This window comes from Molothrus aeneus, chromosome 3 (assembly GCF_037042795.1).
Source record: "Molothrus aeneus isolate 106 chromosome 3, BPBGC_Maene_1.0, whole genome shotgun sequence".
In the NCBI taxonomy this organism is placed as follows: Eukaryota; Metazoa; Chordata; class Aves; order Passeriformes; family Icteridae; genus Molothrus; species Molothrus aeneus.
The window spans coordinates 60,209,120-60,236,796 of record NC_089648.1 but is presented as its reverse complement, the minus strand read 5'-3'; the positions used below and the strand labels follow the sequence as shown (position 1 = coordinate 60,236,796).

Below are 27,677 nucleotides of genomic sequence, written 5' to 3'. Positions count from 1 at the left end.
TCATGGTTGCAGAGTTCACATATGACTGCAATTTTCTGTAATGACAGTCCTTTCCTACTGTGAATATCACTTAGAAATTATTCTAGCTGCAGTAAACTCATTTAGGGAAATTTGAGGGGCACTGGCAGAAGTGCAGGCACATCTGCCACAACCAGTGGCCTCCTTCCATGTGGAGGGGCAATCAAAATCAGACTCCTCAGCATTACAATCCCTGTGGTACATTAGCAGGTTAGTAGAAGTCTATGCATTCACTGAGATCTAATATTAAAGAATCTCTGGCTTTAATGAGTTGACTAGTCAAGGGATTTAACTCAGCCAGTAATATCAGCCAGCAAAGCTTGCTTACTTGTGTTACATACCTTAGACATACCTGTGCAGGGCCTGCTGTCTTCCCATTGTTCATTTTGGGATTGCATCTACTCCATAGTGAAGGGAAAAATTATCTCATGTGACAGACCAGTATATTTTGGGCTCACACTTTAGATAATCTGATTTGAAGATATAACATGTATGGACTCCCCTACAGTGTCATTTTTTAGTGAATCTTGGCCATACACACACACAAACATGCACCATTAGGAGGAAACAAATTCCAGACCCTTTAACAGAAACATTGCTGACAGCAGGTACTAGAGAAGAGGCATTAACAACACATTCACTTTGATCATGTTGATGGTTCAATCTCTCTTATCCCATGGAAATTGTAGTACAATTCTTTCTAGAGCAACATAGTTAGCAAGGCACCCTTAGGTATGAGCTGTCACGGCCACACAGCAACTGGAACAACTGGACACATCAGAAACACATCTCCACTGATACAAGAACTTTGACCAAGAAGAGGTCTGAGGGAGAGGCGTAGAACCAAAGTGCAAAAGCAGATGAATTGTCATTTCAAAAAGCAAAAGCACAAATTCTGTATAATTTATGCCATTAACAGTGAAGAAAGTGCATTTTCAGTGATGCGAAACAATAGGTCAAGTTCTAATATATTTGTGAATAGCAATAGTAATATCAGCACTTTTTAGAACAGCCTGTCCAAAAAATATTTTGGCTGCAGTACAGGTAGAAAGTCCTATGGAATGGCATATACATACAGACCAACAGCAATAAACCACATAAAAGTACACACTAAGAATCAAAGAGGGGTGGGAAGGCCAGAGGCAACATGGGGCTTTGATTCTGTGCATTTAGAGCACCTTCCAGTGTAAAGACATGTACACAACTAAGGACACCATTACAAATGAGAATACCATTACTGAAAATATCAGCATGAAATGGCTAGAGTTGTATATTACAGATCTCAAAACCAAAGAAATCCTTTGCATAGCAGCACGGTGAGAATTGTGTAAGTTCTTGGGCCTGCCTTCTGGATTGCTGTAGATCTTTGCTAAAATGCTGTTGAAGACATTTGGATACAAAATCCCTACTTAAAACCTCAATTTTTTAAATAGACAACTGGAGAAATAAACTGGTGGTCTGAATGCTCTGGAAAATTCTATTACACTGATTGCAAATCCTTTCCTACATATAACAGCCAACTCCCTTACAGTGTGTGTAATAGTGAGGGACAATTGTGTCATTACTGGAAAACAAAGTTCATTCCTTCAGCAACATTTTAAAGATACATAAGTCTGTCACTTACGTTGTAAAGAAAAATCACCTAATGGAATTGTACTCTGAGTTTGAGGAATGGTATGCAGAGGTTTTGAAGGGAATTATTCTCCTCTACTCCTTCTGCCTCCAGGAGAGGGTCTGAGTCAGGCCAATTTTCTAGCCTCCAGGTGGCCTGCTCTGTCACACATTCAAGTAAGACGTGAGTGATTCTCCTCTGTGTGCTTCTACCCTGCCACGCTCCTCCATAAAAAAGTCTGGTAAGATTATGGCTGTATGTCCTGGCATGAGGGAGAATGATGCTTTCTGTTAATAAGTACCAGACATCTGATTCCTAGTGACATCTCCATTTCAATGGGCAGCTGACTCTGTGTCTCCAGGGACTTACTACGACATGCAATAAAGAGAGACTAATTCAGAGTGCAAGTAAGAATAACATATATCTGCATTGAGACTTCAGACAGGGTATGGAGGAGTAAAATTATTAAAACCTATTTCAGAAACAGGCTTACAAAGCTCACCACCTCCATTGGTGACACTAGGATTAATAGGAGGGTCAAGTAATGCTTAGATCATTTGTGTTTCTTGCACAAGCATGTGTATATGTGTAGATTTCCTTGTCAGAAACAACACAGGGGAACTTGAAAGCCCAAAGGAGCTTTTCCCTCTATAGCAAATAAGTGAATAAAGCCTTTACTGTGGTTCAATAACCACAGTTATGTGGTTCAATAACCACAGTTTTCTAGTTATGGAAACTAGAAAAATCACCACAATCACCACAGCATTTGAAGAGAATATTTAAACAGTGACAGTGGCAATTTTCTAAAGTTAGGCTTTCCAACTAGCCATCTGCAGACCAAAATCACCAGTTTTGATACTTTTAGGCATCAGAACCAATGTCTAAAATTAGACTCCCACAGAAAATCTTGACAAAATGAACTCATCCTTGACCTATTCGTTTATTTCAAAAACCTTCTGTTCATTTAACTTACATACATCAGGGAATGTTGTTGGTATTTGATCCTTTCTCTGTGATTCAACAATGTGGTCTATGTCAAAGGTAACCAAAGAAACTGAAGGGAACTAAAGAAACACCTTCACTGTCTAATCAAGGGAAATGCTTTTGGAGTTACATACTTCAAACAAAAGTGCATCACAATTTCTCAGAACAAAACTGCTTAACTTCACCATAAAGGTAATTTAAACAAGTGTTTTTGCAGTCAACAGTGACTGAAGTTAAGAACCACATTTTTTTACAATTCTCTCATATTACCCTTTCCCCAGCATTAGGCATTCAAAGCTGGTCAGCTGCTTAGGCGTTTAAAAGGTCAATTTGCAAGGTATTTTGGTTTGTTAATTTCCACAGTTAGATAGAATATTAAACCATGTTCCAAATTTACCATGAATCATGTCTAATTTTGCTAGTGCTGAGGAAGCTAATGGAGTGCAATTTCTAAATTAGGGCAAACAGTCAAATTTATAGAACCCTTGATTTTTCACTTGAGCACACAGATTTTTGTCTCTAACCAAACTATATGAATTTTCTTCAAGATTTTCTGTCCTTGTATCTTTTCCAGCAATAACTTTGCAATGATGTCTGAGTAAGTTTTGATGAATTGTTGATTTGCTTGAAATCTTCATGAATTGTGCGATAGACCTAAAAAGGACCAGAAGTTTGGATAGAGCAAATTATTGTGAGTGTATTTTTAGCCAAGCAGACAGCCACAATGGCATGATAAACTGGGATTTATGGCTCTAATGCCTGCTCACTCCAATATTCGCAAGCCTGAACTGTTACCAATACTACCACACAGGCTATTGCTCAGAGCACAGGGCCTCCTGTTTTCTCTCTCTTCAAAAACAAAGTCATGCAGAGGAAAGAAGAATAAGGTCCTTAAAGGAAGGAAAAAAGTGTGAATTCTCAACATGACTGGAATAGAACAACAGATCACTACAAATTAAGCACATTAAATTTTCCCTATATCGCCACATATACAATTCACTAGGACAAAAGCCTATACTCTCTCTGAAATCCTTTTTACATTCACATAAGAAGATGTGCACATTAATGGATCCTGGGATGATTTTTGAAATTCCTTTGAACACACTATGTTTCTCCAGAAGAAGAAGGAAAGTTGCCAGACAAGATCAGGCTGATGTTGAAGAAGTGCCTTTTTACACCTTCTGACCTAGACATACTGTTTAAAGGTAACATTTATCATCATTACTGCACTGTGTACCCAGCAACAGCCTAACGAAAGGTGCAAAAATTCCAGGATGAAGAAGGACATTGTCTTTCTGAAAGTTCAGAGCCTGGACAGCATCCATACTTTCGCTCTGTGAGAAGGAACAAGCCAGGCTCTCTGTACATGTCATTCAGATGGCAAATAATACCAAGTCAAGTGGTGGCAACACCAGAGTCGCAATGCCATGTGTCAGGATTTCGGGCATCATTGATCATATCTCGATGCAATATTTCCCTACTAGATGCAGCTTGTTGCCAGAGTGCAAGTAAACTTCATAAGTGACTGCCACGAGTCAGTCCAGGAGCAGGGAATTGGCAAGTGGCTCAGGCACTCTAGTCTAGGAGAAGAGTAAAAAAGGAGTGTGGCTGCAGCACTGGGAGCAGTGGTGCTTGTTCTCCTGCCTTGAGTGAAAGTAAACAAGTCCATTGTTATCTGACTTTGCCAAACCTCAAAGTATAATGCTAGAAGGAAAAATAAGCTTTACAGAATTGAGCATATACAACTCTTTTCTTCCCTTCATAAATTTTATGTTAGAGTAGCTGAATCTACCAAAGTGTTTACAGTATGCTATATATATAATGGCACATATAAGCTTTGTAAAGGGTTTGGAACATTTCAGAAATGTCTCTGGTGCTGAAAAAGGCTAATGTATTACAAATCATATAATATTTTAATTCAGAAAAAATATGTTTAGGAATTTTGACCTAGCATTAGAGTTAGGAAACTGAACGAGGATGCCATGAAGCGTGACTGACAAATCAGTCAAGCTAGTCTGCTTCAGATACATATTGTGCAAGGCATTATCACTGCGATCAGTCACAAAAAATGCATATTTAGTTTTTTTACATTAAATACTACACCTGTGAACCTATGTAAAAGATATACAAAATATAAATGTCATTGGGACTGTATATTTCAAACTTTTTAAAATAAACACAAAGTATATTTATATATATATATGTAGGCATATAGGTTGTAATTTCAATGTCAACACTAGCACAGTTTGTCTCTTCTAAATACAGGCCAGTATACTTCCTAGTCCAACACATGCACCTACAAACACATGATCATGCATACAGCTTTACGTTCTGCTGTTTGCAGAAAAGTCAGAATATACAGCACTATACATTGTTTCAACTCAAAATTGATCAACAAATTAAGAAAGATGCCGTTCAAAAGAAATTCCTTGTGAACTATTAAAAAAAAATCCCAAAAACCAGAGAAAACCAGGGATATCTCTATTTCATCTCAATAAAAACACTGAAGACCATGGTGATGATGACCTAAGATTCAGAATGCTTTGTCCAGCATGTGGTGGGGGTCACTCTTGGACAAAACACAATAGTGTGGAACTGGTTGCTATGACACATACCAAACACAGTCATAGTGAGGCATAGAGCTTTCACAACACTATCCAACCCAGCTCTGGGTTCAGACTACTGAGGTCTCTGACCGAAAGGAGACAGAGTTGTACACTGTTCTTCTCACAGCAGGCGGTGCTGATGGGGATCTGGATGCCCATCTGGAAGGTAGGCGTCGATTTGCTGGCCGAGCAGGACGGGAGAAGCCCTTCTCACTGGAACATTTCACTGGCACACATATCTAGAACACAAAGGCAAGTCCTTGCTTTAACAAGTTGCAGCTTTTGTGGAATGCAGCGGGAATTCAGGAGGACATTTGTGGTGACCTCAGAACAGGTGGTTGGAAGCTATTAAAAGGAGCGCAGCAATGCACAGAATGCAAAAGAACAGCTATTTCTATGTACAGGGATTCTCACATCAGTTGTTGTTTAAAATACATGAAGACAAGTGTCAGACACAAGGAAATGCATAAAGTGATAATGCAAGACAAAATTGACATTTCATCTTATCTTTTAGTTTCTGTAAGTTTTTTTGTCAATGAATGCTGTAAAATATTCCAAGTGTAGAACTCAGAATACCATCTGATATTACTGGAGTAGGATCTACATGCTTCTCAGGTATTTTTTGATAGATCCTATTTCAGGAAACTCTGTTTCCATTAGTTCAGTGTGAAGCTGTTTAACTTGGTAACTAATTCAGAATGGTTATGTGCTAATACAGTGTCATGTCTACCAGCACACCCATAGAGATGCAGAGGAAACTCAACAGATTTTGATCATAGCTACATTGATGTAAATTTGAAATAATGAAAATAAACCCAGTGCCTCAAGCCACATGTAATTCTTTACATCTCTATGACATTAATTCTGCTGGACATAAAATGGTAACTCCGGGTCAGGCAGTATTCCACACTTAGTTTCTACAGATAGAAATGACAATATAAAATGTGAGCCTGTGAAGAAAGTAATTTTTCCTTTTCTCCATATTAATTGATGAAAATTTGTTTGCCTGTCAAAAGTTTATTGGATGAAAAAGAAATCAGAAGCTTCACAGCTTTTTTTATTTCTGTGTGAAGGAAAGATGTGCCTGTTAAGCAAGCCATTGCATCACAGCAAGGCTGTCAGAAAGACATGCAGAAGAAAATCTGCATGGTCAGATTCTCAGCTGCTTAAATCTATATAGCTCCACTGAAGTCTGTGAATTTGTGCCACTTTAAGGCATACCAGCTGACAGCCTGAACCCATTTAAGTTTCATAACTCAAAACACACCTGCCTTATCTTTTTTGAGATTCCAAGAGGCATATCTCTTTGTGTTCTTTGTGGACTTTACAGAACCTGCAACTCACATGTTTCCAAACCATCTGTTTGTCTTTTCATTAAGAAAGAATGTTGGCAAAGGCAATATTTCTAAACTTCTGAAAATAAACTTCAGCCAAATATAAATTAATTAGTCATGCCATGCTCTTCTGTTTCTGTGAGCCTATGCTTGAATATATAGCAGAAGTTGGAACTGAGACATGAGTAAGAGAAGGTTACTTTATTACTGGAAACTTTATGGAGTCACAATATTCCTTGTCATAGGTAGTTCCAAGGAAAACCTGATCCAAGCAGCACCCTGGATACTGAAAAATGTTATCTAAGACCTCTAGGATTTGGGGCATGGCCAAGTCTTCTTAAGCCCTATGGGAAGTCTTATGAAATAACACATCAGCTAAAGGAAGGAGAGAGGGTGTTAAAACCTGGTTGAAGCTCTCACTAGCGCAATCTTAGCATAACTGCACTGTAGTAAAAAACTAGCTTTGCAGAACACCAGCAGGGATAAGAATCTGGCATGTCTTCACTGCTCATTCTTACTTACATGCTTCTGCCCTCCCACAACTCTTAATCTGCAGAGGAAATGCTCCTGATTCATCCAGATCCTGGCCTAAAGTATCTATTTTTACATAATTAGTTACAATATAATATTAGTCTGCCCCATTTAAGAGTCTGAGGCTTGCTATGAAATGGAATTGTTTTACTTTTGTCATTCCTATGAACCTTACCTCTGGTAACTTCTGTCTCTCTTTTCCTTGCTTGAGTTGCTGCCCAATATGCCTGGCTGAATTCCTCGGAAAGTCTTGTTTTTCTTGCTCAATCTGGAGCATTTCTAAATACTGACTCAGTGTCTCGCAACCCCCATTGGTGAATTCAGAATTTGCCTGTGTCCTCTTATCTTTGCAGCATTTTGCATTACACGGAGAAGTCACAGTTGATTTTTCATAGGTTTTCAAAAGCTTTTCAACAACACCATAGTTGGACCTTGAGTCAGCTGAGCGCGGGCGGCCAGATAAGTTACTTGGTCTCCAGTCATGCTCGAGAAGCATGTGCCTATAACCACTGGTATTTGGAAGTCCATTCATGTGTTTTTGCTGCCCTGCTGTCCTGACAGCTTTGCTGGGGTTGTTAGTTTCTTGCTCCTTTGCTGCAGAGAGCTTGGGATTTGAAACACAAGGCGTATTTACAGTTTCTGCCCTGCTAGCAGCAGAGTCACATGGCGGACCACACGGTATGTGATCTTCTGAGGCTGTTTGAGGCACCTGATTCTCCTGCAGAGCATTGTTACGTTTATCTGTGTGAAATACAGTCCGATTAAACTCATCAATCTTTGCTGCTAGCGTTTCATTTCTTTGGGTCTTTCCCAAAGGATACCTGGTGTCTTCCAAAAGATCATTGTGCGAGGTAGCAGGGGCATAAAAGTCATTGCTGTAAAAAGGGCTGCTGTGAGACTTGGTGTTTTGTTTCTGATGCATCTTGTTGCTTTGGGCCATATTTCCATCTGAACAACTCTTTTGGGCTGACAGTGGGGAAGGCTCATTTTTATTGTCTTTTCCAAGCTTGCCCATATCATATGCCCATGTGTTGTGGCAGAAATTTGTTGGAACATTGCACTCATTTTTGGTTACAGGTATTGAAGCAGTTACCATCACAGGAACTTTCACAGCCTGCCCTTCATTTGCACAGGCTACTGCAGATTTATTTTTGTTTACAGGTGAAGGATTCCTCAGTTTCCCCCCATTCCAACAATCCTGAGCCTTGCAATTGCTTTTGATGCCTGGATCTCTTATGGGTGCTTCTGAAAGCTGTATGACTGCAGAAAGTGAGTTTGTTAGGTGCCGAGAAGTGCTCCGTGGAGGAACTGGTGGAGCTTCTTTCTTTTGCCAAGGTCTGAAATCTGTTCCTATGTCACCAGTAAGACTACCATAAGAAATGTCCTTCAAAGCCTTGGTGGAGCTCATCAGATTCTTCCTATTATTATGTTGCTCTGTTTCAAAAGCAACTGAAGTCTGTGAATCATTGCTGGACACATGGTTCATCTCCGGCAGGATAACTGTGTTTTGGGTTTCTTTAAATTCCCCCAGGAAAGGAAGTGACTTCATTCTGCAAGTAACAGAAGAGGTGTTTTAAGGATGAGCAATAAGGAACATTCCAGAGAACCTCATCATGGATTAATTCTCCCCAGAAGCAGGTGTTTTAACACTGGCTACTTCAAAAGGTTTGGGAGCAGTTTTGCTGCAGCTGGTATACCCAGCACAACCGAAACACACACAAAAACTTGAGGAAAGGTCAACAAAAGGAATTTGCATTCCTTTGCTTTGCTACTAAAATTCTTTTTCTGAGTTTCTTAGATGATGACTGTTTTCTTGTGTCTGCTACAGTAAGTACAGTAGGATCTTGTTCTAATGACTCCTAGGAGTCTACCTGACTATGAACTGAATGAAGAAAGTTGTAGGACAGTGTATCCCTTGTTTAGATTCATAACCTTACACATGAGATCTGCCTTTTGATATATGATAAAAAAGCATCTTTAAAAGTTATGCATCAGCTATGAATCCATTTGCTCTAAAGATAAAAAGAGTAGCTAAAATAATGAATTAGTGACAGACTTTTAACTGATCACATGGTGGATTGTGAGAAATCCCTCTGACTTTTGGGAGCATCTGAGAAGGTTCAGTTTTACCTGAGAATTTCTGCACAACTCAAGATGCAGTCTGGTGTTTAGCTTCCTAGAGAAAACAATGAACACTGAATTTTTAACAGATGATGGAATGTTCACTTGCCATACTTTTCAGGGTCTGACTTGACATCTTTCCATTAGTACAGATGTATGGTGGTTCTTCCTTCTCCTGCTTTCTTTCTGCTCTTGGGTCATCAGTTCCTGACACATTCCCCATGCTTAAGGCTAGATTTGGGCTTTAAGTAAGAAATTTCCAGCCTGACAAACCCACACAGTGTTGTATAAAACTACATGGCAATGGGGCCAGAGTAGACAGAAATACCTGCTCACTTTCCCAATCCTCTGTACAGCCATTAGAAACAAATACAATTTCATCTCATATAAATACTAATCTGAATTTGTATGTTCTGTATATAAAACCCATTTTGCCAGTAAAACCTGCCTTTGTATCATATTTCAGCATATTTCATTTGAATATTTTATGCTGAGCACTGAAACACTAGGAGGGTAAGAACTGCCCAACTAATAAATCCAACAGCAAACCTGCCTTCAAAGTGAAAAGCATAAGGAGAATTATTCACTTCCTTCCTCTAACATAAGAAGATTAAAGATGTTTTTACCTTCTGTGATTAGACTTCTTTCGAATTTCCTCTTGATAGCTGCATAATTCTTCACTGACTCTGGCAAGTTCTTTAAGAGCCTTTATAAATATAAAACCAGGCCTTTAATTTATACATTTAAAATGGTATCTCCAGAATTAATTTGAAACTTGTGGTCATTTGCATTTAAGAATCAAAGCAGAGGGAAGTAGTATGAGAAAAGATACAAAAATGCCCCCACCTTATGAACACAGGTAAAGAGCATGCTGTTAACACATTCAAACAGTGAGAAGACACTCATTGATAGCAAACCTAGGAGCAAGTAGAGACAATGACTTGTGGAAAGCTAAAATCAGGGAGATCAGTCCTTTAGCTTAACCTGGCAGGCCAAAGTCCTCAGTGCTTTCCTCCCCCTTGTAACTGAAACATGCTCATTACTTACTACATTGAGATCACCAATATAATTCCTGGTATTTTGCTCAGAAGTTTTAATGGTGAGGCTGTCTTCAGGTTCTTCGTGGTTCTCAAAGGCCAGATTGTCCATTAACAGAATATTGTTTCTGCTCTTGTTTCTGGGCTCCTTCCATTCATGTCCTGTTACACCAAGCAGACTCCCTTTCTCCATTCTGTCGTTTGCCACATTGTGTTGATGGTTCAGCTCTGCTGTGTCACTCTCTTGCAAAGTAGGACAATGCATGGACAGTTGCAGCATCTTGCTCTGAATGGCCTTGCTATCATGGATGGTCATATTGCTCTCCCTTCTAAGTTTTACCTCCTGGTAAAGCTGAAAAGGCAATAAAACCTTCTATTAATTATGGTATTGTAATGAGCTTTATGGCAAGGCCCCCATATTTATCTTCTGTTTTGAATGATGCTTACTCAGCAGCACTGATTAGAAAGATTCTGGATGTGTTAGGAAACTGCTGAGTCATCAAGTGTGACAATTCAAACACCAGGATTGCCACAGGATAAGGCTGCTACCATTCTCAAACTCTCTGCCATAATTTTAATGTATGGCTTCCACCTCTGGCTGGGTCTGGAAGAGATCTCACGAGATAACTGGCCCTGCCTTGAGCCAAAAGATGCAGGGTTGTTTTCCAAGTAATATCAGCACACTCTGTGGTTGCCACAACTGTTATCTGATGGACAGGGAATGTAGGGGAATGTGACAGAGAGAGAGTGTTCTGGCTATGCTACAGACTATTAAAGCATATTATTTGAAGGAGAGGAAGTGAATTCTCATAAAATACAGTGCCATCTGCACTAGAGCAGACTCCTTCAGTTCTCAGACAAGTGGAATTCTTCCCTATGACTTGAGTGATAAATCAGTACTGCAGAATGGTATTATTTGGCAATGTGCTGTCACCTTCTTCTTTCATGCTATCTGCTGAGATCCAGTGGCTTCATTAGTAAATGGTGTTAATTCTGGTCACCCAGCACATTCAAACTAGGAACTGTGATAAATTATAAATTAGAAAAAATGGTAACATCATAAAAATCTCTTCTACTTACAGTATAATTTCCAGTACCAAGAATCCCACAGTTCTGTATAAACATTCGTTCTTAACTTGCTATCGTGAAGAAAGCACACAGGCACCTCTGAGCAGCCATCTGCCTGCCCTCTCCCAGTGCACAAGGCCATCACAACAGCTTTTGGAAGGACAGTGGAAAAGAATAACAACATGCAGAACATGTGGCCATTTCATGGGCAGTGCTGTGGATTAGAAGAATTCTCACGTTCAGGGACTTAACACTTGACCTCATCCTGGGTTTCCAGATTTCACTCCCAAAGCCCAGCTGCTCATGGAAACTGAGGGCTGAACTTTGCCATTTCCAAGAAATAAGAGCCTCATATGGATTCAGCATACCGGTAACAAGGAAGGATACTACCCCATTATATCTCCTAAACCCTACCAGTCTTTCTGGAGGAGTTAAGTTAGGTTTGGTGGGCTAGAGAAAACTGCCAAATTAAAATACAAGCTGAAAAGTAAGCACAAGTTTTATTGAGGAAATCCTTCTACAGATAATGGCATTTAAAAGGTATCTATCTCTCCTTTTCTCCAGCCATGTGGCTTGTGGAGAAGAAATGTCAGGCATCTGAAATCAGCAGCAGCTATAGTCACAGCTTAAGAGGGGACCTTAGGATTCCAATAACCTTAAGGTATAATCTCTAGTTTTGTTTGGCCCTGCCGTAGCCAGCAAATTGCTTAATTCTTTTCCTTTCAGCCCCGTTCCACTCTTTATCTCTTTCTCTTGCTTTCCTAATCTCTGTGCTAATAAACAACATGATGAAAACCGTCCTTACTGACATTGTCAGTTCTACTAATAGCCAGAATACCTTTTCATTACTGTCATTCCAAATCAGCTCTTATACCTAAGAAAATGAAATTCAACTACATATACAGATCACATTACTAACTTTTGAAGCATTCTCAGCTTCGCAGTGAAATTAGAGAAGACTGCACAGAAAAGTCCTAACACAAAAGACAAAATGTGGCAAAGACCATCATACAAAAGTCTGAAAGAATTGTGGGTAAATTATAAGAGAGTTGACATTATGGAGCTCTGCTGCAGGCTGGTTAATGGGCAGTGTATGGCTGCAGTTCCTTTGGCTTTGACCATTTTCCTTCTCAGTTTCATGTGAGCAATCTCTGCCATACATTCCTGTGCTGCTCAGCCACACAACAGTGCTGGCAGAGAGCAAGTGAAACTACTCCATGTGTATATTAGATGAAAAATGTGGAAAGCTCACTAATGAAAAAACTTGCCTCCACAGGCTGCCAAGCAGACTCAGTTAATGCATTAGAGAGTGTCAGAGGGTTTGGCTGCAGGGACAATTTGGGGATAAAAGAATAATAAATAATTGCTGTGACTATTTCTGGAAGGAGATGCACTGCAAATAGCAAGGACTGTTTGTTAGTATCTGTAAACACAAGTGGTTTCAGAACTTTCATGCTATTTGCTGTACCTGTTTTCTCTCCCAAGAGTCATCCATAAAAGGAACAGGTTCTAGCCAGAAAAATTCTGTGTCATGCAGTATTTCATATATGTATTATTTTTAATATTACCATTTGCCCCAGCAGACCTGTGCCATCTAAAGCCTTTTTGCTAGAGAATGATTTTGCTAGAGAATTATGATACCTAAATTTTGTGTTACAAAATATGCATTTTCTAAACCCCATATTGTTCAGTGTTTACTTGAAAAAAGCATGTATAATATATACAACGTGGCTCATGCCCATGACTGAATTGTCAGCAGTAAGTACAGGCAATAATCTCATAGCTCACAAAGCCACATTCACCTCCTACCTTATTCATGACTATTAAATGAGCAATTGCAAATACTGCTTAATCCCAGGATTTTCATCCTTCTATCAGCTGTTAGAAACTTCCAGTGACACATAAGAAATAGGGTAAAATACAGAAAAAAAACTTGAAGCGACTCAATGTCACTTCAGGCCAAGTGAAAATGGTAGTTTGGATTTTTCTTTAAAAGTACCTCTTCTATTTTCTTCTGCATGACCTTCCATTGACATTCCCATTCTTTCCTTTCATTGTCAAATCTCTCCAGCAGTTCCATTTTTTCTTTATTCCAGTTCCTCTCAGTATTCTCCAGTTGTTCACGCAGGTCCATGGCTAAAGTCTGTGTAACAGCAAAGACAGCTCTCCTTTTTTTCTTTCTTCCCTGAATGTTTCCTGGAAGTTTAAGAGAATAAGTCTTCCTTATGTTTTATTCTAGCTTTCAGGGAACAAAGACAATCAAGAAAATTCCCAAAATTAATAACTGAAAGGAGCTTGCAGGAGACAGTATTATTCAATTGATATTTGTTTGGAGTGTGACTCAAATGTGGAAGAACTAAGCATTATAGGACATAAACCCAAAGGCAGAGATGCCCAGTCTGGAGAGGGGAGGTGGAACACATTCAGCATCACAGAATTCAGTAACATCTGCCACAGCAGGCTCTGTATCATGATCACTTTGCATCTTTGCCATTACTCTTTGCTATAAATGTGTTTTCCATGAACTTGGGTCTGTACAATATTGAATGGCACTTCAGGACCTTGGGATCCTGCAACATCTGCCCTTGAGGGTGAAAGCTATTTTTATATTTGTTCAAAAGACAACTGTAAAAGTATCATATTTGCTCACGCACTCCCTGCACACATGCAAGGAGCACGACAAGGACTGGTACATTCTTTTGGCAATTGAGGACTGCAAAGTTAATATACTCAGGGAATTCTCATGGCTACATGAATGCTTTGGAATTCATGAAGGAAGATAGGACAGGAAAGTTAGTAACAGGTACAAACACATGAACAGTAGAAATCAGTTATATAGGAGGGACAGAAGGTCACCAGAAAGGATTCAAGAATTTTGGATTTACAGATCTAGATCTATAAATGTTAGTTTCAGGATCAGTATGGGGAGAACTAGAAAATATTCTTCAACAGCACTAACTCCAATCTAGTTCAAAACCTTTCTCAGAATATTTGACTAATTAGTGCTTCAGTTTCTTCTTTCCCTTTAGAAGTCCTTAGCAAAAACTTTAGCCAAAGACAGTCTTTAGCCTTTAGTGTCTGTAAATGAAAAAAATATTAATTGAACCACTAAATTGGCAAGCTTTAAGGGAAATATTTTAGATCTGCTAATCTGATTTTGGAGCAAAGAAGTTACAAATCTTATGGGCCTGGTGATCCTCAAGCTTCCTCTTGCTTTCTTAGGTTTTACACTAGAAAGCCCATTACCATCAGCACATTTACTATGCCAGCAAGATTGAAATAACACTCATTAATTCAGTTATGATGGCTTCTGTGATATAATGTCTGGTACAGAGGCATTGATACTTGAGTTTGCTAACTTCAGCTCTCAAAGCCATTTGTTATGTTACCAGGGTGGTCATGGAATCTAGTTCTTGTAATAAAATGCCTCTGCATTGCTTTCTGCTCCTGTCAGAAATCAAATACGTAGGAAATTGAATTATCACAGAGTTAACTAGGAGTAAGCCCAGTTTACCTTTCTGCAATTTGTGCATTTCCCTGACTGATGATCAGTGATTGTCAACTCACAGGAACTGCTGATTTTACTGCCCACATTTCCTATGATATAGTAAAAATTCATTCCTGAGCCAAGTTCTTCCCCATCCCTTATGTTACTGGCACCTCTTGTTGATTTAGCTGTGGTTACCATGTAACCACCATTTGCTGTGTCTGCTTTATTTCAGCTGACTGGGAAGACAATGTCAAACTTGCAATCAGCTTCTTTCACGTACAAGTAAGCAGAAGAGCTCAGATGAAACCAAACAGGTTACTAAGGTCTTTGGGTCATAGGAGTTCCTCCCACAGGATCTCCAAAGCCATCACAGGCCCAGCCCTAACTCAGGGCTTGCAGAACAGTTGGCCCCAAGTGCCTGCCTTGGAGCTTTGAAATGACAATCTGTTCCTTTAATTACCTACAAATAGATTTCAAACCCTTCTTCTTTCCCCTGCCTAAAAACATACAGAGCAACTTCATAAAACCATAAACCACCTTGAAACTAGGAGCTGCTGAAAGACAGCACAGAATTCTCATCAAAAAAGAAGCCAAGTACTGGTTTGCTCACGGCCTCTTAGGGAATATAGCCAGGCTACAGAGACTGCACCTCTCCAGGCCAGAGTTTCAGCTTTGTGCCAGACTCCAGTAAGCATTGACCAAAAACAACTTGCAAAAAAATTATATTACACTTAAGATCCATTGCAATCTAAACATCTATTGCTAATGAACTTTAAGAATATTGCAGTACTTTCTCACCTTGCTAAATTCAAAGGTTGCAATCTTTAGTACCGCCATTTGATTTTTTTTTTCTACATTTATGTCTTTATAAACTTTCAGGATACCTCTGAGAAATAAACAAAAGTCAACTCTCTGCTCCACTATAATCCTTACACAAATACATGTCAAAAAAAAAAAAAAAAAAGAAAAACCCCTATGTGTAAATGCTGTACAGTCATGAACAAGACAGGCAGACATAATCTGTCAACAACTTGCACAAATGGTGATTTTGCTAGTGCACTATTAGTAATAATGACCATGCTTTAGTCAGCCACATATTACTAGAAAGGTCAATACTGTATAGCGTATTTGTTTTTACACACATAAGAACAGATATAATGTGCACTCCTTTTAAGCATGAATATAGTACTGAAAAGGCCTCTGGTGCTTCCTTAGTGCTGGAAACTACTATTGCCGTGTTGGCATTCATCTTAACAATTTTCAAATTGTTTCATATGGAACTCCAATTATAAAAAAAGACTGAAGACAGTCAGAAGGAAAGCAAGTCTTAAAAGAGGATAGTTACAGAAGTTACAGATGGTCACTTGTAGCTCTAAGATCCACAAAAGGCGTGTATTGTTTCTTAGGCTTCTCTGATTTCCTCTTGACATAAATTCTGAGAAGAAAACTCATGTTTATTGATATTAGCAGCTGGATGACTATACAGCTTTGCTGCAATTTTACAGTGGATCAGTTCCTCAGAAACTTTGACTCCCATTTCCACTTCTCTTCCCCCCCACTTTCTCTTTTTCTTGGTGTTTCCTTTGCATTTGTTTGGGGTTATTTTGGTAGAGAACATTGTGCAGTCCTGGTAATACACCCTCTGTGTGTATAGTGCACTGAGATTTCCCCATGGGTATTTCACATTGTTAAAGCAACCCAAGGCATGTAAAATGTCACATTGTCATTTGCTCTGTGGATCAGAACAATATCTGTGCTCTTGCAGTATTGGCAATTTCTCCATGTCCTAGACAAGGTCAGAAGCTCATTACAGCAATCAAATTAAGCAAATAATCAATTTTGTCTGCATCAGCTGCATTTTGCTTTAACTTTTCCTTTAGCCCTTCCTCCTCTCAAGCAAAAAATGTTTTAAGCCACTATTTGACGTTAGTCATTATTCCCCCATATCTTACCCTTTCTAGCCAGATATTAAAAATGCAAGATAGTTTGCAAACAACCTCTAGCAACTTCTGAAAATAATCAGCTTGACATCAGCTGAGATATTATTTTTCACCAGAGTTTAATCAGATTGGATGTGCATAATCATTCAGATACACAAATCTTCCCTTCTTTTAACAGAAAAAAAAATGCAATCAAATTATATTTCCAAATAAGTGCTGTATTTTGGATGACTAAGAAAATTGTAAACGTATGTATTTGTTCAATTATAAATGTGTGCCATGACAACATGCACTTTATACATTAAAAGAAAGTACAGTTGAGTGAGAGAAGGGATAGAAAAGAGGGAAAATGAGGAAGAAAGAGAAAGAAAAAAGGGAAAAAGAAAAGAGAAAGAAAAGGTAAGGAAAAGAAAGAAAGAAAGAAAGAAAGAAAGAAAGAAAGAAAGAAAGAAAGAAAGAAAGAAAGAAAGAAAGAAAGAAAGAAAGAAAGAAAGAAAGAAAGAAAGAAAGAAAGAAAGAAAGAAAGAAAGAAAGAAAGAAAGAAAGAAAGAAAGAAAGAAAGAAAGAAAGAAGATTCAAGTGCACACAATGCTGTCATCCCTGTTCTGTTAATATATCTCTGCCTGCACTGAAAAAACTAACTGAACTTTAAGAAGACAATGTATAACATATATGAACTTCACATTACATATAAATAACATCAAGAGGGATGTTTAAATAACTGTTTGCCACATCAGAAATTTGCCTTCTTTTATAATCTTAACTGTTCAAAAACATTCATTTGAAATAAACTGCAACCATACCTTTCATGGAATAAGAAATCCTTTAGGAGTTTTTCAGTCCATTTCCAGGCAGCAGAGAAAGCAATGAAACACACAGCTAGCAGGGATCCTGTTCTGTGAATCTTGATCTTTAAAAGAAGTAAGAAAACTAAGCAAGACACAACCTTTCAACTGGGGCAGCATTTGCAACTCTCCTTGAATAAATGCTCAACTTTTGCAAACTGGAAAACAGTTCCGTTCAGCATCATCCCCGCAGCTGGCTTCCACGTGACGTCAGTGCACGGAGGATGGTTTTAAAGCCATCTCTTCCAACCCCCAGCTTTGTAACTTTATATCTCCTCATATTTTGTGTAAACAACTCCAACTCCGGGACATTTTTAGGCTTTATAGTGCAGTCCAGTCTTTAAAGCTTGCCGAAGCAGCTAGTGTTAATATCAAAGCTGTGACAATAGGCAATTTTAGCTTTCTTTTATTGTTGTCCATGCTGTAAAGGAAGATTTTGCTGTCTTCCAGACCCCATTTTCAGGGTTATATTTTTTAGTATGATCATTTTGAGATTTGCAACTTGATCCTCCTTAACTGCTTTGTAAAAGGAGTTTTGTTTAAAGCAGAGGTTTTGTTGGTTAACAGCTATCCTAAAGAGCTAAAAGCAAACCACTCCTCCCTAAAATCCCTTTCTGTATTCTAAATGTGCTCTCAGTTATGAAATGCAGAATTATTGGGCACTGTGTAATCCTACTGTCTTGCATTCTGGGAATGGCAGTAGCAGTTTCTTTGGGATACACCCAAATATTCCTGATACTTTATAGTGTTTCTGGATCAGATTCTACAGTCTGTTAATTCACTTTGTATCTCAGCAAAGCAGAACACTTGAAATTGGATGAAGAATCTCTCTTGAACAGGGAAACTCATCTCTGGCACAAGGCTGGTAAAGAAGGTCCAAAAACACTTTGGGCTGGATATAAATCCCTAGGAGTGTCCACAGCAAGTGTTGGCATGGGATGAGGGAAGGGAGCGTGACAAAAGCATCCAGCAAGCAAAAGTCCACAGGAGACCCTGAAGCCAGAGCAGCAAAATTCAGCTGCTCCCCCTGCTGAGCTGCAGGCAGGAGGAACCCAGCTCACTCCTCAGGTCTCTGACCACCATGATAACTCCCCTGCTGCCCACTGGGTTAAACTGCTCCCATTTTTTGGCAGCCCGAGAGAGACCCCCGGGGGAAAGCCTCACACACACCACCCTGCTGGGCACTGGTGATTGGGTGTGTCTGCAGACAGCAACTGAGACAGGCAGCAAATTCACCTTTCAGGGAACATTTTGCCCCATATGTGCCTGGAGAAGGGCCACAAAATACTTGATTGAGGCAGCACAAAACTGGACAAATCACGCTGTCAGACAGATGTCTTGGAATGCCCTAAGCAGGAACATATTTTTGTGGGCAGTGCAGCTTATGACAAGAGGATCAGTGAGAAAAAGGGCACAATATGAGGATTCACACATCCTTTGCTTAGTCAGCACTCTCCTCGTTAGAACAGCAAGTTTTTATCTGACAAAATCCATTATAAAATCCAGTATAAAAATTTTAACTCTGGGTGCATTTTATAGTAAATACCAAACCAGGTTTCAGGGAAAACACATTTTTTCTCCTTATATGGTCTAGCTGTAAGTCTCAGCGAGAACATTAATTGGGTGCTTATTCTGCTCACATGTAACTTAAATAATGGGACTTGGGCTATTTGTGAAAATTGTAAAGATGATCTAAAAATTGAACAAATAATACCCCAAGTACACAACTGAATGTTTCTGAAGAAAATCCTCAGAGTCTAAACTCTGAGGATTTAAATCTAAAGAAACAGTATGACTTTCTTTTGTGAGGTTAGGTCTCAAGTGCCAGCTGACATGGTTGGAAGTGAAGCCGGAGTGCTTGGGAGCAGAGCTGAGCCCACAGCTGGAGGCCAGGCATCAGCGCACTGCCTCCTCCCTGAAGCCAGCACAGCTGCACTACTGCACATGGAGGCAGACTCTTCAGACATGTTTTTTTTTACTCTATTCCATCAACAGAGGCTATTATTCTTGTGTCTTTAATATTGCTAACTCCATGCCTCTTGTCTTGCTACGTGCACTCTTTGAAGTAAAAACAGTAAAAATAAATAAAACAATGGGCTAAATCCCAGGCTTGAGTTCTCAGTCAGGCAGAAGGCTTCATTTCTGTCAGTGTGAGGAATTAGAAATGTGTGAGAGTCAGGGGCTCATTAGGAGACAAGCACTAGACACACCTCATAGGTCAAAGGAACACATTAACTTCATCCTAATATGGAAAAGGTGAGACAAAGAAAACATGAAGTGAATTGTAAAAACATGGAATCATTGTTCTATATACCCTTAAATGTAGCAGTAGAGAATTCTGCTTTTGAGGCTAAGAAATTATTCAAGAGAGACTGTCCCTACTGTCCATCCTCCAGCATCAGCAGACAAAGCAGCAAATGTAGCTTCTTGGTATCTGGCACAGATAAAATAAGCAGGAAGACTACTGTAGGCTTTTTACATCCAACATATTGTTTCCACAGGAAAAGTATATTTTGTCCATATCTGGTACCATCACTGCTTGAGTCAAAAGTCAGCACCTCAACAAAAAAAAGCTGCAAGGGCATTTTAAACAAGACCTCTGCTAAATTTCTCTTCATCATGCAAGACTGGAGACAAAGCAGCATGAGTTTAAGCATGAGCTATAATCTGATCATATACTAAGGGCAGTGGCTAATAAAATCTACTGAAGACTACTTCACAGCATCTTTGGCTGTGCTGCCCCAGCTTGGTTATGGCACACCCATTCTGCTGTGGCCACAAAAGCTAGTGACAAAAAGGAAGAACAGCACTGCTGCCACTGCAATCAACCCAACCTCACCATTAGATTCCTGAATGATGTACACCTTAATAATCCTGGTACATACACCTCGGGAGAGGCTATATACAATGGGAAATGGGCAGAAGGGAATGCAAACCCTGTCTCCTCTTACTCCTATTGCTTCTCCAATAGGATATAACTCAGTGCAGAGGCAGAGCCAGCTAAATGTTATGTCATGTTGCTGCTCCAAGGTTACATTGGAAATCGGTGGCAGATACTTTAGATGTTTACTTTAAATAGAGCCACCGTAATTTTCCCCATAGGCAACTGCATGTGTAATGGCAAAAGTTGGATTTGAATATCACTTCCCCTGGCATTAAATCAGAGACAGAAATGTAAGCCAATGGGAACTACGTCCCTGATACTGATGCCTTTAGAAGTCTCCTACTCACCTATCAGATTCCGGGGTGACTAAGGAGAAGGGCATGTAATACCCTGAAGCTCTGCTTGTTTTCATAAACAACTCCTGAAGTTCATGTGCAGTTCATCTCTTTTTATAACACATATCTAGACAGCCACGTTTTTGGCAATTTTCTATTTTCCAACTGCCAGGCATATTTCTGCACTATAGCACCTGCTCTCTTCGAGTTTTGATTCTGAAGCACTGGTGACATGTGTCAGCAGACACTTATTCTATCTCTCAACTGGAGCTTCAGGCATGGATATTTTTGGTTGAAAGAAGTATTTCCGAGCCTGGAGAAAATGGTCATTCTAACATAATGGGAATTTTTCAGTAGCAGTAAGAGAGAATATCTGTAGAGGGATTTTGTCAGGGCATTCAGAGCCAGCTCTAAACAGGAAACTAATTTATTGAATTTTTCTGGTAGCATTAAAGGAAAAAATGCACCTATTCCCTAAATTACATAAAAATTCACTGGAGATAGTGCCAATTTCCACAAGTGAAACAATATCATAATTAGATCTACAGAAGGAAGATCTTTTCCTTTTGAAAGAATACTGAATAAATCCCCTGGGAACACAGGAAACAGAAATTTAATATATCAGGGAAGTGCTAAATTAAGGCAATTTCACGGTTCAAATTCAATGGCTTTTTTCCCCTGGAACATTAATACTTCACCAGAATATTCCAAAATGAGAGCTGTAAATCTGCTAAATGAGATTTCAACTGATAGGTAACCTGGCATATCCAGCTCCTTGCCACATGCAAACAAAACCTGTATTCTTCTTACTGTTTGTCTTCAGAACTCCGAGCGGTGCAGCCAGCGGAATCAGTGAATCAGCAGTGCCCTGCCTGACTCCAATGCACTCCTGCTAGAGGATGCTGATGTGTTCAGCTGCATTTGCTCACTCACCTGTGAGATGGTCTTCACCCACCAGGCCAGTTACTGAGTGGGGAGAATCTGCTTTCTTTCTTGGCAAGTATAATTACTGCATTTCGTAATATCAAGTTATTTCAATTTAGCAAGACATAGAACACATATTTCTTTGGCTAGATCTTATCTTCTGGCTATGGATAAATGGCCATACTCATTCTGTTAGCTTTCTCAGCATCTTTTAAAGTTGTGCAATATCTGGCATGAAACAGATCAGCAGCTCAAATCACTCCCTTCAACCTGAATGCAAAAGGACAAGAAATACACATCTCATTTCTCACTGAGATTTCTCTGTGAGGCTCCTCGCCATTCTCCTTGCTCATGAGAGATTCAAAGACTGTCTGGAGCTTCTAAAATAATTTTGTATGCTTTAGTGTGCTTTAATTTCAGACTGCTGGTTGTGCAATAGCTCCCTAAATGTCCCAAAAGGTTTCAGCTTTGATTTTGCTTTGTTGATGCCTGATAGAAATCTCCAGCGTTTATGCAAGAAAAAATACAGTGAGAAATCAATGGGAATGTAATTGCCAGTGCTGTGCAGAGATTATCCCCACCTTTTATCCCAGTAATTCATTCTTACATTTTCTGATTTCTGAGAAAGAAACAAATCTTTCCCAATTAATTTCCAAGATTTATTCAATGTGTGAATTCAGTGTGTTACTACATTAGAGTGTTACTGATACACTCTTTGTAAATCAAACCTTCTCCACTCATTTTTATTACATACAACACCAAGAAAGGTATAAGCAAGTGTGGGTTAAAAACTGGAAGCCCAGAACTTCAGATCTTAGATTAAGTATGACTTTTTCTCTCTTAGGGAAATTGAGTCAGTAATATTTAAGAAAACACAAATGATTGGTTTTTCCTCCACAGGAGATACTAAAGCAGAAAGAAACTGTAAAAGTCAATCTTGTGCTAAGATTTGGTATGACAAGTTTAAGCCTCAAATTTTTGTATTTTTAATGTGCAAATTGCAAATCCATGGGGGGAAAAAAAAACCTCTAGTATTTCCAGCAGCTGCTGAAAAACAAAAGGCCTTTTCCAGTTACGTAAATTCACTGTGAATTATGGCTTGATCATATCTTGCCATAATAGTTTTTAATATGTGGAATTTAATTTTAGGTAACTGCATAAATTATAGCATCTTAGAAACTCCTCAGAATTACTTTGGGCCTGACTTTATCCTTTGCTGGGAAAGTAGTCAAAGCTATCTATTAATCTCACATATATTGATTATAATTTCCTTTATACATCTCCCTAACTATAACATGGATAATGATGACAACATCCCCTAGTAGGAATAAGTATTTGGATTAAATCAAGGAGTTGAGTGATTTAGCTGATCAAGGTAACTGCACCTGCAGAGGGTGTTGAGGGAAAGCTAGACAAAGAGAAAAATACTGTACTTTTTAATAATGAATATTTTTATGATTTTTTTTCACTCACGTGACAAAAATTTTATTGCCCATCTCTTGCTGCTCTCTGAGGATTTTCCCTCAAAATGGTGTCTCAGCTATTTCAAGTAGCAGAGCATAACCTAGGCATGGAGATGAACTGTTCTCACTGGGGAATGCATTAAGTGAACAGAGAGCTAACATGATAAATCAAAGGTAATCCTTACCACTAGCTAGAAAAACAGCTACTTTATTTATTACCACTCTTTACCACTACATTATTCAACATGGAAACTGCAGAAAAAGAAGTGTCATTAATACACACACTTGTTCACCTTTCGAGAATTTGTATTTGTGGGACTCAATGGTTTCAGCATGGGTTGAATGAAACAGAAAAGTGAGCTCCATTGGGCATTTCAGATGAGGTTTTCATAGTGGGAGATCTACTGCTTGTAGGAGCTGCTATGTAAGTGTGAAAGAAAGAAATTAGTCAACTGTACTCTTACTTCAGCCTCTCCCAGGCGAGAAAGGAATATTCAGCGACTACTGATGCACACCCATGTACAGAAGCTTCCCTCACCATGGGCACTGGCTACCAATGGCACAGTTAGACAGGGGTCACTCAGCAAACCAAGAGTTGCCACGTCCATTTAAAAATCCTGCTCAAATCTGGGGATGTAGCATGGCCATTTTTCTAGAGCACAGAGAGAATGCAGCCAGCCTCTATCTCTCAGAAGACTCCTCAGCTACTCTGATACCTTCTCCTCACGCTTCTCATTCTCAGAGGCTCCAGCTCCTGGCCACCATTGCAGATATAGTGCTCTATACACCAACTGTTTTGATTGGGACCTAATGCACATAATGGAGTGCTGAAAAACATTATCATCACCATTATGCAAAATATACATACAAGCTCTGATATAAAACTGCAGAATACACACACAAAGTGGCATTACCATTCATATGTGGCTAGAATACAAATTCTTTTTCTAGGAGTAGGGAGAGGAAAGTAACAGAGTCCTCACACCCGCACTGCATTTTTTTGTTTTGGTGCAAATTAAGGAATATTAAATTGGTTCCACTCCTCAGGAAATTTTTATTCAAAAATTATAAAACCAGACAAAGTAAAAAACTCAATTTTTTGCTTGCTTACCTGGAATACCACAGTGGGCAGGTTTCCTATTCAACTGGGTAACTTTTTGGTATGGTTTTTTTCAGTTCTTTTGGTTTGGCTTTGGTTTTGGCAAACAAGTAGTCTTCAGTGTTTTTACAGCAGTGGATATTACAGAAACTATGTCTCTTGCACTTCTTATCTTGGAGGGTGGACAAAATAAACAAACTGAAAATAACACTACAATGAACAGTAAATGATGAATGACTTACAGTACAAAAAACAGTGTAAAAAGGAAGACAAGTTTAAATATTGTTGTGTATGAAAGGGATGAAAATAATACAAGGATGAGAATAAGTAAAATGATAGGCTGGAACATCTGGGAAAGTAAATACAAAGACAAAGAGAACAGTCAATTAATGGAATAGCAAGTCCAAAGTTTCAACAAAATAAATAGTGAATCAGAATATGCTTGTGGAGGGACCAAGTGCCCATCTCCCATTTACTTCAGTAGGAGTTCTGCATGGTCAAGCCCTGAAATGTCCAATTGTTAAATGTTCAATTTTATTATTTGTTTAGAGAAAATACTAATTAGTTTGTTTTAAATTTGTGTAGGTCCATGCAGTGCTCTGCCTTTAAGCCAATGGGAGCTCTACAAGCTCAGAACTAGTGCTAGATCAGAAAGTGAGCATGCTAAATGCCATCTCTGTTTGATTTCATGCAATACATGTATAGTAATTGATTAGCTTTAAACTCACTGCGTCTGTGACTTTCTGATACAAGGAAACAAAAGACTAATTAGTCAGCATAGGAATAAGAATAGCTTTCAGCTTCACCTGGCAACTACTTCAACTGTAAACTAGCAAGACAGCACAAAGTAAATTAACACAGCAAGAGACTTACAAAACATTCGATAACTTCATTAGCAATAACAAGATATGCCAACTATAGGATTGCATGATAAGATAAGGGTAGGTAATTTTCATTTTTCATGGCAAAAGATCTTGAGTCAGCAAGGAGTTTGCTCCCCAAAACCTCTCTGAAACAATTCTGTACAAAAACAAACCACAACAAAGACGCTTGTTACTGCTGCATGCAAGCAGTGATTAAAAGGCCTTCAACAAGATGCAATCTATTACAGCAACTACAATATTCACATTACTGTGTGGCTCTGTGACTCCATATAGTAGATGTGCATAGTTTCTTTTAATCTGTGGTTTGCCATATTCTCTATAGTTTTTGAAATTTAGTATTTCCTCCTGCTTAAAATTAACAAAATTTCCCTTTTGTCCATTTAATAGCAACCCATCCACTAAGAAAACAATCATGTTCATATGTACCAAAAATACCGTTTGCACTGCCTTTAGTGGCAATGAAGGCCCAACTCTGTCACATGCAATTGCAAAGCCGAAAAGGAGTAAAATGTTCTGTCTCCTAGAGCATGATTTTAATTTTCAGGAGACCAGATTTATTTACTGTTCAGAAACAACTCTATTGGTAGAGTATGTTTTCATATGGCCAAATAAGAGCTTGAAGTAATATAAGAAACAGTGATTTTTGTTCACTGCCTAGAATAAAGAATTTTCTTTTTGTGCCATAGATCGAATTTGAGGTTTAATTTGCTTGGCAGAGCCTTTTTACCTGTAGGCCGTAATAAGTAAAAGTCTACCTGACTCACTGACAAAGGTTCATCTGCACTTCGATCGTCCGAAGACTTAGGAACTTCCAGTCTGTCGATGAAAGCCTGGAGCTCCTTCCTGAAGGCCTTCATCTGCGCATTGATCCGGTACAGGAGCTCGTGCTCACGTATCCTGCTGCCATCGTCCTCCTCGTCCATCAGCCCAAAGAGGTCCCCGTTGGCCACATAAATTCTTGCCTCTGTGATGATGGTGCTCGTGTCGGAAATGAGGCGATCTATTGTCTTGCCCAGCCGCTCGGCTTCGGAGCGAATGTCCTTCATCTGCTGCCTGTCAGTGAAGCTTTTCTGCCACCCTGACGGCGTTGGATAAAAAGACCTGGTGGGCGTCAGGCACCGAATGTTGCGCACCTCTTCGGAGTCGCTTTCCCCACCGATGGGACCTTCCCTTTTGCGGTGAGGGGGGCGGGAATCATCATCGCTCTCCTTTTTTCCTGCATCGCTTTCCGCATCGCTGTCTCTGGGGCTGCCGCGGATCCCCAGGTGAGAGGCCAAGTCGTAGCGCTGCATGTTGGACATCAGGACTCTGTTCTCATACTGGAGCTGCATGACTTTGCCACTCAGCTCGTTGATCTGCATTCGTGCAGCTTTTAGCTCCTCCTGTAATGCTTCTGTCTTGGCATTGTCATGGTGCCTAGAGCTCTCATGGGCCCCAGACTTGTACTTGTATTTGTTCAGCTCAGCTGTTATGCGTTTGTTTTGTTCTTCTAAATCAGCTACGTTTCTCCTCAGCAATTCTGTTTCATCTTCTACTAGCTGCAAATGCTGTCGTAATTCTGACAGGGATTCATTCTGCTCTCCCAGGAGTGGGTTCGTGGTCCCTGAGAAATCATCTCCTCTTAAATCATCGAGTTCTGCTTTCAGTCCTCTATTTTCTACTTCTAGTTCCACTATTTTCCTCCCAAGAATGTTAGCTTCCTCCTCCACAAGCCTCAATCGAAGCTTGAGCTCAGCTTCTCTTGTGGTAGGTGGCCCACCTGCTTCACCTTTTGGCAAGGGACTGTCCAAATCCCCATAAAATGATCTGTATTTTTGCAGCTCATGTTCAAATCTGTCTTTCTCTTTATCAATTTTAGCCATTTTCTTCCTCATCAAGGCTGCTTCTTCTTTGACAAACTGTAACTGGCATTTCAGGTCTTCATTGTCATCCTTAGGAAAAAAAGCAATATTTGAACAAACTTGAAATCAAACAGGAGACCTCCAGTGCGATTGTCTTAATTTACAAGATTATCACAGGTACATGGCTTTAGATACTAAGATATTTTTCTGCAATATTTTTTCACTGATCAATAAATTAAAAACAGGGGAAAATACTATTTTACTTGTGACTGAAATTTGCACAGTCCCCAGAAGTACCTTGGGGGGGGTGGGAAAAGGGGGCTTGTAAAAAACCTTATATTTTCTATGCTTGCAACATTATCAGACTTTACAGTGTTCAAAAATCCTGGAGTCAGCACAAATAGAGCCTATAAATCTTGTTTCACTGCTGCTGCCATTTACTTTGCCTAAAATACAGAGTAGGTGAAAGCTGGTGGGTTCTGTTGCAGCACCAAGTCTGTTTAGGGAGTCCTTGAGATTAGTGGTGTCTGACTGCAGATCTGGGTAAGAGCTCATCCATTTCACAGCATACAGAAAAACAAAGGGCAAAGCAAAAAGCAATCCAAGTGCAAATAAGTAAACCATGTACCCCATTTCCACAGCTCCCTGAAGTCTCCACATA

At 39.4% G+C, this 27,677-nt stretch overlaps 2 protein-coding genes across 6 annotated transcripts in view; both read right to left on the bottom strand.

Annotated features, from left to right (window-relative positions):
• Positions 1-643: 643 nt before the first annotated feature.
• Positions 644-13,476, bottom strand: KIAA0408 (KIAA0408 ortholog). Of its 2 annotated transcripts, none has more exons than XM_066547045.1 (5): positions 13,311-13,476; positions 10,254-10,595; positions 9,833-9,912; positions 7,261-8,635; positions 644-5,459 (listed from the first exon to the last, which is right to left on the bottom strand). In XM_066547045.1, the coding sequence occupies exons 1-5, from the start codon at positions 13,443-13,445 to the stop codon at positions 5,289-5,291; spliced, it is 2,103 nt and encodes a 700-aa protein (XP_066403142.1). In that variant the 5' UTR covers positions 13,446-13,476; the 3' UTR covers positions 644-5,288. The 2 variants fall into 2 exon arrangements, with proteins under 2 accessions (XP_066403142.1, XP_066403140.1); XM_066547043.1 differs by lacking the exon at positions 13,311-13,476 and adding an exon at positions 11,324-12,200.
• Positions 13,477-17,543: 4,067 nt separating this feature from the next.
• Positions 17,544-27,677, bottom strand: part of MTCL3 (MTCL family member 3) — a 38,544-nt gene continuing 28,410 nt past the window's right edge. The window contains exons 6-8 of one of the 4 annotated variants that reach the window (XR_010783374.1): positions 25,931-27,106; positions 24,304-24,640; positions 17,544-17,651 (exon numbers count right to left, since the gene is read on the bottom strand). Coding sequence is in view for 2 of the 4 variants with exons in the window: in XM_066547041.1 (XP_066403138.1) it covers positions 25,207-25,311; positions 25,931-27,106 (1,281 nt within the window). In the remaining 2 variants the exon portion in view is untranslated. The other 3 variants (XR_010783375.1, XM_066547041.1, XM_066547042.1) reach the window with 3 other exon arrangements.

Bases quoted from the DNA above. Each gene is read 5' to 3' on its own strand.
- KIAA0408 (XM_066547045.1), bottom strand. From the start codon at position 13,445: ATGGACCTGCGTGAACAACTGGAGAATACTGAGAGGAACTGGAATAAA. The intron at 9,913-10,253 runs GTAAGTAATGAG...ATATTTATAAAG, and splicing joins ATATTGGTGATCTCAATGTA to GCTCTTAAAGAACTTGCCAG. The intron at 5,460-7,260 runs GTAAGGTTCATA...TTTGTGTTCTAG, and splicing joins AGAGACAGAAGTTACCAGAG to ATATGTGTGCCAGTGAAATG.